Source organism: Pteropus vampyrus, unplaced genomic scaffold (genome assembly GCF_000151845.1).
Source record: "Pteropus vampyrus isolate Shadow unplaced genomic scaffold, Pvam_2.0 Scaffold58, whole genome shotgun sequence".
Lineage (NCBI taxonomy): Eukaryota > Metazoa > Chordata > Mammalia > Chiroptera > Pteropodidae > Pteropus > Pteropus vampyrus.
Window position 1 is genome coordinate 806591 of NW_011888839.1, and position 12742 is coordinate 819332.

Consider the following 12742-nt stretch of genomic DNA (forward strand, 5'->3'; position numbering starts at 1 on the left):
GAGACTTATTATGCTCCAGATACTCTTCAAAATGCCCAACATATTTACTCATTAGAGAGGGAAGTGATGTGGCCAAGTAGTGCCATTATTTGTTTGTTGCAACTTTATACTTAAACCTGACATCATTCTGAATCCTATATATATGAATTATTCCTATGCATTAGAGCCCTTCAAGACCCGGAGTTCAGCAATGTGACCTTTAATTGACCCAAGTAAGACTTTGCCAGCTGGTGGAGCAGGCTACCAATCATAATGATTTAAAAAATAGAAATGATTTAAATGATTTTAAAATGGAAATTGTTTGATTATCATTCTAGGTATTGGAACCAAGGAGACTCGGGTACAAAAAGTTCACAAAGAAAGTAATCAGTCAAATTCAGACAAAGGGAAAGGTCCATGTGGAAAGAACATATTAGCAAAAAAGCAGTTTTTAAACTTACATGCCTAATTATAAATAACAAGATTTGAATTTCTAGAAGCTCAGAATCTTAGAACTGGAAGGGACCTTAAAAATTATGTTTTGCACTAATCAAAAACAGACTCACAAATATAGTGGACAGTTGGGTGACAGACAGAGGAGGGGTTAGAAGGCTGGGAGAATGGGGTGAAGGGTCAAAGTACAAATTGGTAGTTGATAGTTGGTCACAGGGATGGGGAGCACGGCAGAAGAGATACAGTTAGCATGAATATGATGGCTAAGTGGAGGGCCAAAAGAGGGAGGGAGCAATTGGGGGGATTGTTTTATGAACTATATAGATGTCTAACCAATGTACTATATACTTGAAACTAATTTAAATAAATAAATTTTTTTAAAATTAAAAAAATTTTTTAAAATGCCGATGACAGGGGTGGGGATTATGTTTTGCAACTCTCTCCATTTTATAGCTTAGAGAAACTAATTGATTTGCCCCAAATCTCACAATGAAATAGTCTCTAGATCCTCCGGCTCCTAGTCCTCTCCTCTGATTCATTGTAGTCTAATCTGTTGGGCATCTGAGGGTAGCAAACATCGAGGCTCTTTTAGCCTATCTTCTTTTACTAGTAGGAAATGTTTGCTTACCAACCCCCTCCACCCCCAACCCCCAACCCCAGACCTGAGAAACGAAAGTCCTTGAATCTTCCTCATGGTTGCTTTTGTCCAGAGCACCAAGAAGTCTGGGCCTTGGGCTCTTAGCCGCAGAAGGTCTAGTATTTAGACTTCTGGATTCTCCTCTGGTGCCATTGTCCTTGCTATCATTTTAGGTTCCTTGAACAAATTATTCCTCAGAAACCTGAAGAAGAAGAAAAATTCATTAAAACCTGAAGAAGAAAAAAAATTCATATATTTTAGTGCAGTAGATATCTAAGCAGGTAAATACCTGTGGTAGTAAGCCATGTAGTGAAAAAAAAGATTAGTTTTGTTAAAGTATGTGTGTCTGGTAGCCCCGTGGTCTTTTAGAAATATTTGCAATTTTAAAGGAGGATGATACTTAAACACATCTCTCTTTGGTATTATTTTAAAAGTAAAGTAAACATTTCAAACAATGGAAAGAGATTTATGTGTGCACTGGGTAAATCACCCTTGCCTGGGACACATTCAAGTCCCCTAGGCTATTTCCGCTTTTCATAATCTCTTCCTGGATTTGTTAACCCATGAGCCCAAAGCTTTTTCCTTGATGATTGTCATTGGCTATGAAGGTGTATTCTGCTTAAGTAAATATGGCCATTTGGAAGGATAGGTCATTTATAAATTATGAACTTGTAAGTACAGATCTGTCTATATTTGTTGATTGTGTTAAGAGAAAAGGAATGAGAGAATAAAAAAGTTTTTTTGCTTCAGCCTGGTCTGGAATTTCAGGGAAATAAACACTGGGATTATCCAAAACCAGATCCATTGTTAAAAGTTCATGCCATCATTTTGACATTTAGTTCAGACTTTCTCTTTGTAAATCCCTCTTCGCTTTACCAGTTCTGATCTCAGAGCTCAAACTCTTTCAAAACCATAGCAATTCTTAGTGAGTGATTGATCTGTATTATGTATCCAGCCATCACGGGGATCTTGGGATGTTGCTTGTATAAACTGTAATCTGATCTGATGCTGTGCATTTAGTTACAGTCTTTCATAGACCTATTGGTGATACTCAATCCTCCTGGATTTGGGAATAGGGCTTATCTGATACCTTCAGGGGAAAAAAATCCATTCATTTTTCTCTCTTCCCCACTTAAATAACTCAACACATCTGGTAACACTGTAGGATCATTGTCCTTCCAGTTCCTCTGCAGCTCATATTGCTACAATATTTCTTAAGTATTTGGTTACTAAAGGGCAATGTGATTTAAAAAAAAAAAAAAAAAAGACTTTGTATAGGTCTTACAAATTAACCCATTTGCAGAGCTAGAAAAAATGTGTTTAATCAGTAAAATTTCCATATCAGCAGCCTTGCGTGTATTATGCAGTATGAATGTAAATATAAATTTGAAGATAAATGCTCATGTGTTAAAATCTTAAAGCAAGTCTTTCTACAAATTAATGTAATTTGCCTCTAAAAAAATGTTTATTAAATCCAGGGTACCTGAAATTGAAGTATCTTGTTGTTTGGGTCTGTATCCTGTGGCTTAATAATGTCTTCAATTACAAGAATGATAAAAGCTGAAACAAAATCCTTTGATTCAATCAGAACTGAGCTAAATTTTAGGAAGCAAGAAGTAGGAATCAGATATAGGACTGCATAATATTGGAAGCTAAATATACAAGATAGTAAAACTTCATAAGAAGTGGATGGGGTTGCCTTGAGGAATTCTTGTTTGAAATGGCTGCATTGAACATTATAATAAATAGCACTGTTTTATCCTTTTGAATTACGACGGTTTATATAAACAACTCTAAATTGTACAGTAGTTCCAAAGAGATCATTTAGTGTTTTCTGCTTGTTTTACATTCTGGAACAGGTTCAAAGCTTCCAATTTTGCTTGATTTTTTTAATAGCCTGAGCTTTGAAAGTAATACAGGTTTGATGAATACAATTTCAATATTGTGTTTCTGTAAAAATTTTAAGGTATGAAAATAAGGTATGTTTGACCCAGGATCCCTATACAGAATATATCCACAGTGCATTTAAAGTACAACTGAGTGAACACATTTGAAAGGTTAACCAATCTTTTGCTTTTGCTTTTCTTTCTATATTAAGTATGAAAATTAGCATTGTAATGGCTCCCAGAATGGGGAAATTTAAAAAGTATCCGCCTGACAGAAATAAACATACAGAAAATAAATTGGGTTAAGATTTAATTAGTTATCTGAAATATAAGCTTATGTTCAAAATGGCTATTACTGGATTTTCATGTCTATTGGTTAAATGCTATGCTTATAAGATTTTTTTTCTCTTTGCTTAAATTATGACTGAAAAAAATTGGATCATAGCTCTTAATATCCAGGTGGGCAATGCCATTTGCCAGAATCTTCGCATATAACCCCATTTTTCTTTTTTCCTATCAGACATAAATATTGCCTAGCTACTAAGCCTTCTGAGGCATTCTGAGGTAAAAATAGGGATAAATTTTTGAAATTGTTTAATTTTTTATCTTGCATTTTAGGTTGTGGAACTTTTAGCAAGTGCCCTTATGGACTTGGTACAAGGAGTATATCATGAAAATTCTACTTCAGCAAAGGTAAGGAATTGGTAGTCATTATAAAATGTTAGGTTAAAAACCCTCATGGCAAAACTAGGATTGACGAGTGAAAATGTCATTTTTGTTTTGTGTTTAAATTGCACATGACATTTTTTTTAGATTAGTGTTTTGGCTACAAATTCATAGCCATACGCTTAGTACATAGCAGATTTAGCCAATTAAAACAACCTCTTATCCTTTAGCTGGATTCACAGTCTGTTCAATCTGCAGCAGCCCAGTAGACACCAGGATTTTGCTGGCTGACAGGTAGTGCTGTCAGAATACAAGCAGGATGGAGGAACAGCTCGTGCTGAGATGACTGGGCCTAGCATTTCCCCAGAGGAAGAGGCTTTCCATGTCACAGAGGAGTAGACATGATTTCAAGAAGATGACTTTGGGGGTGTGAGAGAGGAATATCTGTTATATCCAAGATCCAGAATTTACTGCATTATTAAATTTTCTGTGATAAAATATAGGATGGTTGCACAGTTGGATTATTTTGATAAATTTTCTAGATCTAGGATTAAGATTTTTTGACTCATTTAGCAGGACATCTCAAGAAGGGTTTGGTTTTATTTTCTTAAAATGCAGTTACTTCATTTCAGTAGGATATTGAAGCAATTGCTTCATTGACCACCACCATCATTTAACATGGTATGTACTATTATAAAGGATTCCTGTCTTAGTGTTTCATTATTCTAACTTCTTTAGCTTCTATATTAGCAAAACTTCAGTCAATGCAAATTAGAAAAAATATGCATTTATTGCACATCTTAAGCTTTTTGACATTTCCACTTGAAAAAAGAAAGATAAGTTTTACTGGAAGTGAAACATAGGCCATGAGTAACTTGGATAAGAAATTTAAAAGTATAACCCAAGGACTCTGGATGTTTCAGAGAGTGGTGAGTGAAATGTGAAGAACTGTACCTTGAGCTTCTGCTAATTCTTGGTTTAGGGAACTGCAGTTCCCAGCAGGCATATCTAACTTCACCTAAGCAGCATAATGCTATGCGGAGACCCAGCAGGATATATGACCACAGTGGTCCCCCTCTGCTGTATTTTTTCAAAAACATACCATAGTTCACCACAGCTCAGGGTTAACTAGCAGATTGTAAAATGGAGGACTCCAGTCTAGTTCCACTCATAGATAGTCATCCTGTGCATAATATGATAAAGATGGTGATAACTAAGCAAAAAACACTGTGGTAAGTATTCACCTATGTTTTTTCACTTAATCTTCACAGAAATCCTACTAGCAGATGCTACTTCTCTCCCCATTTTACATATGTGAGAATTAAGATTTAGAAAAGATTAAGTAATCTAAGGCCATGACACTGAACAATCCTGTCTGATCTCAGAAGCTAAGCAGGGTCAGGCCTGGTTAGTACTTGGATGGGAGACCACCTAGGAAGACCAGGTGCTGTAGGCATAAAAAATAAAAAATAAAAGATTGTAAACTGATAAGGTCCTTGCAATCTGTGAGGTCAACCAAGGGTTGCCTCGCCTAAAAAAAAAAAAAAAAGAAAAAAAAGAAAAGATTAAATAATTTGCCCATGGTCATACAACTTGTTATTTGACATTTGAACTCCAGAGCTCAGGTTCTTAACCTCTCTCATTCTACTGCCTCTACGCCTTAATGAAACCTGATTTGCTAGCATCCATCTGTCACACCTGAGGTCCCACCATAGATGATGATTGCAGTGACCTCTTCTGGTCATTGAGGCATTGTTTTTCCCTGGGATGTTTTCAAGGTGTTCGACTTAGTTTTATGTAAAATATTAATATTTTACAATTAAATATATGTTAATTTTTAAGTGAAAATATTATTGGTTTTAAGATTATTGATTTATCCGTCTTTACTATTTGTCCACTATACTTAGCCCAGTTCATTAATAATGTTGTGAACATTTGTTAAGTACTTTCTATATGTCAGGAAGACCTAATAGCAACAACAATAATAAATGCTTAGATAGCACTTTACTGCTTGTACTTTCATTCTACAGAATAACTTATACTGGCATACCCATTTTATAGAGGTAAAGCCTAAAATTCAGAGATGACAAATGGCAGGAATCATAGTGTTGATAATGCATGTTTAACTGACATGATCTGAACCCAGGTTTTTTGACTCCAAGTCCCATATAGTCTCTTTCTTCCTGGGAAAGAGGAAAGAGGAAGCAAAAAAGTCCTTGAAGGATTAGTGATCAAATGTGAGTGAACCAAACAGCAATTGCTGACTGTGACTAATAAGTTTTACTCAAAATAATCTGTAGCGATGCTTTGTTCATCTGCCCTCTTTTCCCACTATCGACCCAAACATAGTCCCTTAAAGCACTAGAGACCTTTTCTAAGTAGTTACATTTCTGAATATAGCCCAAATATTTAAATAGCCTATCTTTTTTGTTTTTTTATGATGGAAGCAGAAATGCATATTTGAACTGAAGTAGTAGAAGTGCTTCTCGATATCTCCATTTGCGCCCCAGGTCCAATTTAGGTTAACCACATTTCCCTTCCCAGCCAGAAAAATTCTGGCCACCTCCCTGCCCCCACCCCGAGTGTACTAGCCATTGGAATGGCTATTCGGAATTTGTTTTTTCTAACTTGGCTCAGGAATCACTTCAGAGGCAAAGAGAGACTGCCCCACATGAAGTGCCTTCAAGGTTTTCATGTTCTGGCACAACTGGGAAGCCACCACAAGTGGAGGTCATGTGGGAAGTGAGTTGCATAGCCTCCCTAGCCTTGGGCCAATTCAGTACACAAAAGAACTGCTTTGTAATTTAAAATAAACTGCAAACCATTTCATCTCTCTAGGGATAAGAGGATACAACAGCAGTCTCTTTTCTATATGGCAACTTAATGCAGTGATGGGGTAGTTCAAAAAAGGTTTCTGTGGAGTAGTGTCTGTGTAATGAGGGTAAGTGCATTAAAGCAAATCGAGGGGAATTGGAACTGAATACTTTTGAAATCACCTTTTCCAGAAGAATTTGTGGAATAACTACGTAATCTCGGCTTAAAACTATGAAAGTTTATGTGACATGTTAGTAATACTTAACGAATTGTAGGTAGATTGTGATCATGTAAACTTTCAAAGTAATTTAGGAAATTTATCCTTTGTTCTATATTTTGAAAAATAACATTTTTATTTTTACATTTTGTAGTTTGTGAACCATTTCTTCCTTATAATAAAAATTAATCACTGTGCTTTCTTTAATGTTTATAATATCTCCCCTCCCTCTGCTGTTCTTTTTGTTAACTAATTGAAAAAGAAGCATATTAAATAGAAAAATTATATTTTAAATGGTCATTTACCAGTATAAGAATTCCCCAGTCAAGCTCTGCCTTGTACTTTGTACTCATGTTACTCACTATACACATTAAATATTTAACATTTTAGCAAAAAATGTTGAATCCACAGACTTTTATATTTAAAATCATTTTTTAGTTCAAGGCTCTAATCTCCATCTACAAATAGTGATTCTCAAATTTATATCTCTGACTCAGATCTTCGATTTCCAGCCTCTTATTTGACATCCCTACTTTTATGTCTTGAATATTTTCAAGCTCAGCAATTTTAAAGCCCATTTCATGATCACTCTGCACTGGTCTTCTTAAATAAATAATCTGTTCAATATAATTATCTTATTATTATAACTTATTTTCTAATTATAAAAGTAATACATGTTAAATAAAAATTAAAAACATATAAAAATGTCAAGAGGAAAATAAAAATTATTTCATATAAACCATCCCCAGAAATGAATCATGATTATATTTTAGTGTATTTCCTTCTAAATTTCATTCTGCATTTCTTTCATTTTTGAGTTATTTTTATATATTATTATTTATATAATTTTTTGCCCTTCTTTACTCCTCAGGATAATCATTTTGAGCTTCCAAAATATAATTATAATTTACTGAATCATTCCACAATTTTTGGACACTTACCTTGTTTACTTTTTTTTTTACTAATTTAAACAATATTGTGATGAACATCTTATGTATAAAAAATTCTGAAAGTAAGAGTCTCAAATCAAAAAATAAGAATATTTTTAATATTCTTCTATGCAGACAAGGCTTTTACTATCCTTAGAAAAGACTGCTTGTCAGGTTGGCCCTTGGCTGGCATCTGAGAACTTGGATTTTAGGAGTGTTTCCACCATTCTCTAACTGATAAGAGCAGCTCACTGTACCTAAACTGTTTCTTCAAACAATGTGGTTTATGCTGAACACTTGTTTTCTTTTGGGAGTCTAGAATTTTGGTACATGCTAGGCAGAGGATGCCTATGTGACCAACCCCAGCAAAAGCTCTGAGCACCAAGCTCCAGTGAATTACCCTGGAAGACCATATTTCATATGCGTTATCACATACTTTAATTCACACGTGTGAATTCTTGGAAGAATTAAGTACATCCTATGTGACTCTGTTGCAGAAAAATCAGACCCGCGAGAAACCAAGCACCACTCGGAGAGTTAGAGAACTCGGGTTTATTATGCCAGCGGTCCCAGAAGAGCTAGCGCTCTGAAGATCTGGGCCCTGAGCTCAGGGGTAACCTTACTTTTATAGGGCTTAACAAGCAAAAGCAATACATCTGTTATGTAGACAGAACAAGCAAAAGAGAGGGTGAGTCTTCAGTTGATCTCGAGGTCACCCTGCCCTTCGGCCTATGTGGCAAGCATGTCTGCAGAAGCTGAACAAAGAGCTGATTACAAGGTTAGCCATTTGAGTAGAAAATTCCTCTTCAGTTCCACTAGTAGAGGAAAGACTCTTGGAAACTTGTACCAGGTTTCCTCCAGACTTCCTCTCATATACCTTTTCCTTTGCTGGTTTTGCTTTGTCTCCTTTTGCTGTAATAAACCAGAGATGCGAGTCCAACCATATGCTGAGTCCTGTTGAGTAATCCTAACAAATCATCAAACCTGGGAGTGGTCTTCGGGACTCCAACATCCTCTTTTTCTGATTCTTTTTATTTATTTCCCTCCTGTTTCCCCCTTGTGAATCTAATCAAGGTCCTCTGCAAGGAAAGTGTCTTCAACTCATGTTTCGTTGAAATGGGAAACAGCACACCTTTTCCCTATCCTCAGAGGTTCTGCTCAAGTTAGAACATGAAAGGAAAATGAGAGATTTTTAAAGAGAATCCAGTTTTCTTAGAAAATACCTGGTTTTAACAGAGGCACTGAAACTGTAAAGATTCATTCTGCTTTTTCCAAGCACGCAGTATATTTTCAGTAGATTATTCTCTTATGATGAATATTATTATGTTTTTGTGAGGCAAGATAACTTCTGTTCATCATTTTATCTTTATGCTTCTCTTTCTTTGGCTCTCAGTCAGCTTTCAAGTAAAATATAAAAAATAAGACAATTCAGTCCACCAGGAAGTTGTATCTCTTAACTGCAAAGCTCTCTGCCATCTAAAATATTAAAACATGAGCAGGATGGGTTTTGCCCATTGAGAAACATAACAAGAGGAAAATGTGAACAGTCACATCTGCTTGGGAAAATCATAAAAGATAGTAAGGAGATTATGATACTTGAGAGGGACATTTAAAGATGGGAAGGATATCCACTGATGGAGAAGGATGGCATTCCAGGCAGAGGAAATAGCATTATCAAAAGTAGGGAAGCATATTTAAGATCAGGGCTTCCTCCATGTAAGAATAAAAGAATAGTGAGAAGACTAAAAAGATAGGTTTTATCACATGTGTGAAGACTTATAATGTGAGAATGTAACGCTAATACCATATTTGGTCATTGAGATAAGAGTGAGAGTGAAGATTTTTAAACAAAGGAATTATCTGATCAGATTAACCTTTGGGAAAGTTAATTCAGCAGTCATTTACAGGAGATTGAAGGGAAATGAGGACAGTTGGGAAGCCAATATAATAATGAAGGCCACGGGTGCTCTCCTCCCACTTCAACATGGTTGGCACCTTCTTGACATTCATATCACTACATCAATATCACCTTCTCAGAAAGAACCCTCTACCCAATCTGAAGTAGCTACCTTACTTAATTCTCTTTTTTAAAATCACAGTTGTCATCATCTGATTTTTTTTTCTTATTGTTTATTTTCAGCCTCCTTCTACAAGAATATGAGCTACATACAAGGAGGGATTTTGTTTACCATCATATTACTAATACCAGAACAGTGCCTAGCACATGAGTAGTAGCCTAAAAATATTTATTAAATTAATGATATAGAGAGGCCTAGAATGCTTGGAGTAGAAGATCTTCTCTCATTTTTTTAGACAGCTTTATTGATGTACAACAAACTGCAGTTATTTAAAGTGCACAATTTGCTATGTTTTGATACATGTGTGCCCCAATGCACTATCATAACAATCAAGATAATAAACATATCCATCGCTCCCAAAGAGGATGCTTGCCTTAAAGTTCTAAAGCTCTGCTTTAGACACATTAATCTTTAGGATTATTTTGTTATCTTTAGGATAATTATATTATCTTGATGATTCTTCTTTTTATCATTAACTGACCTTTTTTTATCTTTGGTCATATTCTTTATATTTTTTTCTCTTATATCTACTTTATCTAATATTAATATAACCACTCCAACTTTCCTTTGGTTAACATTATCATGGCATATTTTTTTCCATCCTTTTTCCTTTTTTATATTTAAAGTGGGCTTCTTGCATGCAGCATTTCTATGTAGGATCTTGGTTTTTTTGGTCCAACCTTCACCTTTTACTTTGTGCACTTAGATCATATACATTTGATGTATGTAGATATGGTTGAGTTTAACTCTGCCATGTTGTTATTTGTTTTCTGTTTGTCCTATTTGTTCTTTCTTCCCTTTTCTTTTTTGTCTGCCTTCTCTTATTTTTATGATGCCATTTTGTCTCCTTTTACTTATTAATTGTAATTCTTTGATACATTTTTAGTGGTTGCTTTTGCATTAATAATATAAATCTTTAGCTTAAAATAGTTTACTTTCAAGTAACAGATATCCCCTGCTATTCAAAAATAGAGCATTCCTATGAAAATTTTAATGAGCCAAAATGTAATAAAGTAAAGAAGCAATTACCATTAATTTATATGAAAAGTATGTTGAGTGTTCCCAGATCCAACAAATAACCTACCAAACCATACCAAATGACTGATAAATAAAATAACAGTAACATAGAATAAAAGTAGGGATGATATGATAAATATACAGCCTGTATAAAGTAGAAAATAATGTATGTACAATGTAGTTTTACTTACCAGAATCAGGAAGACAGGGAGCACACTGGAAGGCTAAAAGGTAATGATGATGGTATGTTAGACTGAGTCATCTGAGGTTGGGGTGCTGGGAGGTACAGGAGACTGGGAAGTACAGGAAAGAGAGGAAGAGGGTTATCCATCTCATCGTCATCTGAATTCTTGAGGACAGGCAGGTCACCAACATGTTATTTTGTGTCTGCCTGCCTCAGAGTTGAACGTCGAAGTTCGTTGTCTGCAGTGGCTGATGTGGAAATCTTAAAACAACAGTGTGCCTGGCCGCTTAGCCTCAGTCATTTTCTTATCATATAGTTCTTTCTAGGCATCCAAAACATCCTGCAAACCTGCCCTAAATCTACTTGCCTTTTCAAAATTAAAGTCATACTTTTCTGTAATCATTGCAGCGTTGGCAATTGGAAAATCTCATTCAAGTGCTTCATGTTTAGCTCCTGGACAACTTAACTTTTGAGCCATTCACTATTCTGTTCAGTTTCAATTTGTATTTTTTTCCTCTTGCAATTGCCTCAGCTCATCATCTGTCAGTTCTTGGTCATGGGATGCCAAAATTTCTTCAAAATCATCTTCATTAACTCCACAAATCCAGCCCCCTTAGCCAAAGTTATTATTACTATATTTATTATTATTAGTCAAAGCCTGTAAAATATTCACTGCTTTGAGACACAGTTTTCTCCAAACCCCATTTCTCATTTAGACTTAGCCCATCGAGAGCATCAGGGTTAGCGATTACATGATTACAACAATGAGAAATTTAACAGCAACAGCACAACACTACACTCGGTAATGCCACGTGGAAGAGCAGCAGTTACAGTCAGAAGGCACCTATCATCAAGATTTTTTTCTCTACAGTATTTTTCAACAAAAGGACTAACATATCTGCTTATATACTCTGAAAAAAATGACTTGGATATTCTAACTGTTTGGATGTGAACAAAATACAACAGGAGTGTGTTCTTATCAGTGCCTTTAAATGCCCTTAGATTTTCAGTAAACTAGTAGATGCTGAAGGAAAGTATCATCAGTGGTGTTAACAGTAAGCATTAGGGTAAACCCGTCCTTCGATGCTTTGGTTCTCTTAGCCTGCTTTTCGTCTATCAAAATAAATGTCATGCTCTGAAGTTTTTTCAATAAGTTATAGTTTCATCATGATTAAACACTTGTTTATACAAATAACCACCTTCTGTAATTATTTTCTTTCGTTCTTCTGGGAACTTCTTGGCAGCTTATTAACAGCTGAAGCACTCTTTCTAGTAACCTATGAAGATGCCCCCATGTCAAAAACCAATCAAACCACACAGGGCTACCTTTAAATTCCAGTTTTGCAACACTTTCATCATCATCATCCAGTGCTTTCTGTTTCCGCTTAATTAAAAGGCTGACCAATTTCTCCTTACGTATAAAATAACTTACCAGAACACCCTGCTTTTTACACCCATTAGTCCTTTCAAGCAACAGACTTTCCATTTTATGCATTACTGTGTACCAGCTAAAAGAGATCACTTTGCTATTAGCAGAACCAATAGTAACTTTGGAAGCTTTCAAGATTCTCTCTGCATGTAAGTGGTGTGAATAGTGGACACACACAAGTTCAACACATGTACAATGTTTTTATTTTATTCACTATGATTGAAACACTTAATTACACACAGTTTTGCCCTGAGGGTAACATAAGTAAGAGCTTTCTCAGGCTTTTCAGATACCTCAGGACACATCTTACTAATGGATACACAAAATTAATCAAAATAAAGCACAGATGCTCACAAACACAGTTCAAAACTATGGCAACTTGATGCTGAGATGCTGAGTATAGTTCCCAGGAAAGGAGCTTAGTGGTGCCACTCTTGCTGCTCGGGGTGTGTA

General features: G+C 35.5%; 1 protein-coding gene across 2 annotated transcripts in view; it reads left to right on the forward strand.

The window, feature by feature from the left end:
- The window catches only part of PDSS2 (decaprenyl diphosphate synthase subunit 2), a 211833-nt gene that overhangs the window by 140127 nt on the left and 58964 nt on the right, over positions 1 to 12742 (forward strand). For both annotated transcript variants that reach the window (XM_023530921.1, XM_011360692.2), the window contains one exon: positions 3574 to 3648. In XM_023530921.1, coding sequence (XP_023386689.1) covers positions 3574 to 3648 — 75 coding nt within the window. The remainder of the gene's footprint in view (positions 1 to 3573; positions 3649 to 12742) is intronic.